This window comes from Myotis davidii, unplaced genomic scaffold (assembly GCF_000327345.1).
Source record: "Myotis davidii unplaced genomic scaffold, ASM32734v1 scaffold1238, whole genome shotgun sequence".
NCBI lineage: Eukaryota > Metazoa > Chordata > Mammalia > Chiroptera > Vespertilionidae > Myotis > Myotis davidii.
The window spans coordinates 16,848-20,021 of record NW_006289106.1 but is presented as its reverse complement, the minus strand read 5'-3'; the positions used below and the strand labels follow the sequence as shown (position 1 = coordinate 20,021).

The 3,174-nt window shown below is 54.0% G+C and overlaps 1 protein-coding gene across 1 annotated transcript; it reads left to right on the top strand.

The window, feature by feature from the left end:
* Nucleotides 1-409: 409 nt before the first annotated feature.
* Nucleotides 410-2,879, top strand: LOC102767021 (relaxin-3). The gene is made up of 2 exons (XM_006761388.2): nt 410-639; nt 2,262-2,879. The coding sequence occupies exons 1-2, from the start codon at nt 450-452 to the stop codon at nt 2,489-2,491; spliced, it is 420 nt and encodes a 139-aa protein (XP_006761451.1). The 5' UTR covers nt 410-449; the 3' UTR covers nt 2,492-2,879.
* Nucleotides 2,880-3,174: the final 295 nt, after the last annotated feature.

Below are 3,174 nucleotides of genomic sequence, written 5' to 3'. Positions count from 1 at the left end.
GAGCAGTGCTTAGTCCCAAGCCCAAGCTGTGGAAGGGCTCACTGTCCTTGTTGTTGTTATTCCAGGGGAGGGCCAGGGCCCCAGCCCCCTGAGGGGAGGGGTGTGGCTGCACCCTCTTTCCTGGTCTAGTAAGGGTCTAGGTTCCTGGTCTCTGCTGAATGGAGGCCTTCTTGCCTCTCTCTGTTAAAGATGACACTGAGCCGAACTGCGTCTCCCCATCCCTGGCGAAAGGTTATCGCTTACTTAGTCTGGGAAACGGGAAAGGTCGGGGTGTGCGGGCCATGCTCGCCTCGCCTCTGCTGGAAGAGATAAAGGAGGTCACTTGTTCCTCCACAACAGGATGGGAGGGCTGGGTGTATAAATGGGGGGCCAGGAAGCAGCAGAGGCACTGACCACTGGGAACCTGCCTTGCTGTGCCCCCTCTCGCGCTCCAGGCCTCCCTGTCCAGCATGGCCAAGCACCCACTGCTGCTGCTGCTGGCCGTGTGGGTGCTGGCCGGGGGGCTGTGGCTGGAAGCCGAAGCCCGGGGAGCACCCTATGGGGTGAAGCTTTGCGGCCGGGAATTCATCCGAGCAGTCATCTTCACCTGTGGAGGCTCCCGATGGAGGCGGTCAGACAACCTGGCCCAGGAAGCTATGGGTGAGGCAGGGAGGTGGTGGACGGGAGGAAAGGGGGATACGGGACATGGGGTGGGCCTAGAGACAGGGACAAAGATGAGACCAGGGGCCAGGGCAGGCGAGTCCCTGCTTACAACTTGCAGCTGAGGAAGCTGGCCCATCCTTGAGGCTGAGCCATTTAGCAAAACTCACAGCTGGGATGGGGGTGGAGCCATCTCCACTGGCTCAGGGTCTGAGGGCAGATGCTATTTCTGGGGCACCTGCTCTGTGCCCAGCCCTGCACTGAGCAAGGCCGCTGCCTACAGGACTCCAGGGGCACCATTCGGAAGCTGACACGGAAGTATTTTCCAGCCCCTTGGAGAAGGTGGTGTGAAGGGTGTGGGGTGTCCAAGGCTAGATTTTGCCACCTAGTGGGTGACGCTCCCAGCAGGTTGCTTTTCCTCTCTGATCCTCTTTATCTGCAAATGGAAGGCAGTCCCTGCATCTCACAAGTTGGCTCAGTGGCAAAATTGAGTCATAACAGGTAAGGACACAGTCCAAGGAAGGCAGGATGCCCTCTTTGGGCTCAGTCCGGGAGTAGGGGTCCAGGATCCTAAAGGGCAGGGGCCTGGCAGAAAAATAGGTGTTGGTGATGATGATGATGATGACAATGACGACGACGACGATGACGATGGTGGTGATGATGTAAGTGTGGACCTAGAAGACATGCCCTCTCGGCTCCAACAGCCGCTCTACAATTCCTAGCTGCGTGTTCTTGTGCAGTTACTCCACCAAATCGGCCTCAGTGGTGTTCCCTGGGAAATGAGGTCATAATAACAGCACCCACCTCATGGGGGTGTCATTGAGAGGAATAAAGCAGTTTATCCATGAAAGCCCTTAAAACAATATCTGGCACACAGTCAGTCTTCCATAAATGCTCAGGGCTATGTTGAGTGCTTATCATGTGACAGACATAGTTCTAAGTGTTGTGTTTTTAATGGGTATTAATTAACTCAACCACTCTTTATGAAACACTAAATTCTTTTTTTTTTAGTATATTTTTATTGATTTCAGAGAGGAAGGGAGAGGGAACGAGAAATAGAAATCAATGATGAAGAGAGAAAGAGAGATAGAAATATCAATGATGATGACAGAGAATCATTGATTGGCTGCCTCCTGTACGCCTCCTACTGGGGATTGAGCCCACAACTTGGGCATGTGCCCTTGACGGGAATCAAACATGGGATCCTTCAGTCCGCAGGCTGAGGCTCTATCCATTGAGCCAAACTGGCCAGGGCAAAACCCTAAATTCTTTGGAGTTATTATGTTCCTCACTTTGCAGAAAAGACACTAAGAATCAAAGAAGTAAATTCACTTTCTCAGGATTATAACTTTGAGACACTGGTTTGAAGCTTAATCAGTCTGACTCCCAAACCCATGTTCTTAACAATCAGGTCCTCCATATACAAAGAGTAAGGGAAAAGAAATGACAGGAAGGTCAAGCTCAGTGAGGTTGAATATTAAACCTAGGTCCGAGTGGAATCAAAACCTTTAACCTGGAGACCATGTCACAAAATTGGAAAAGCAGCTGGACCAACCAGGAGCCATGACTCTGAGTGTGACAAAAACTGGGCCCTAAGCATGAACTCTTCTCATCTTTTGCAGGGGATGCCTTCCCAGACACTGACCCCTATGCAGACAGCCAGCTGGAAGAGGCAGTAGACTCCAGTGACTGGCTGGTCCTGACCAAGTCCCCCCAGCCTTTCTATGGCGGCCAGCCCAGCTGGCAGGGGGCCCTTGGATCTCTGCGTGGCAGCCGAGATGTCCTGGCTAGTCTCTCCAGCAACTGTTGCAAGTGGGGTTGCAGCAAGAGTGAAATCAGCAGACTCTGCTAGACCTGGGGACTGGGCAGCCGGGGGTGCCGGGACCGATGCTGAATACCCGTCTCTGGCCCCTCATACATTCATTCATCAGCAAGTCGTCGACGCCAGGTACTATGGACTCCAACGCAATTCCCTCAGATAACTGACCTTCGACCAGCCTCTCCTAACCCTGAGCAAGCTGTATCCCTACTTGGCCAAATGGTTGCCGCTGATGCTGACTCCTGCCCTCTCCCCGGCCCATATCATGCCTGTGTCTGGATGGTACCCTCCCCTGTGCAGTGGAGCCCCTATCTACCCAACTGGCCACACTGAAGAAGCCTTTGCCAAAACTGTGACCCTCCTGCCCCAACTGTGGCCCCTGTCCCCCAGCCCAAATGATGCCCTTGGCCCAGCCCAGCCTTGCCCACTCCCTTCCCCTGCTTTCTAGCCTCTCTCCCTCCCATGCCACCTGCTGGGGTCCTAAGGCTGTGGGCCCCAGTGTTGGTGTTGAGACCCCTTGGTTCCCTTCATATTCTGGGGTGGGAGGCCAGTAAGGGGGCAGATCAGAACCTTCTCCAACCACAATAATAAAAGTTGCAAAGGTCTCTGCAGTGTGCGTGTTTTGTTGGGGGGTAAGGGAAGCTCAGTTTCAGGGGAGTTAGGCTGAGCCCTCAGCCCTCTCCCCGGGACGCCCCAGGTCGCCTTCTCCCTCCTCC

What these genes read in the sequence shown, in the direction of transcription:
- LOC102767021 (XM_006761388.2), top strand. Translation starts at nt 450, where the DNA reads ATGGCCAAGCACCCACTGCTGCTGCTGCTGGCCGTGTGGGTGCTGGCC. An exon ending in CCTGGCCCAGGAAGCTATGG is followed by an intron (nt 640 to 2,261) that starts GTGAGGCAGGGA and finishes CATCTTTTGCAG; the next exon opens with GGGATGCCTTCCCAGACACT.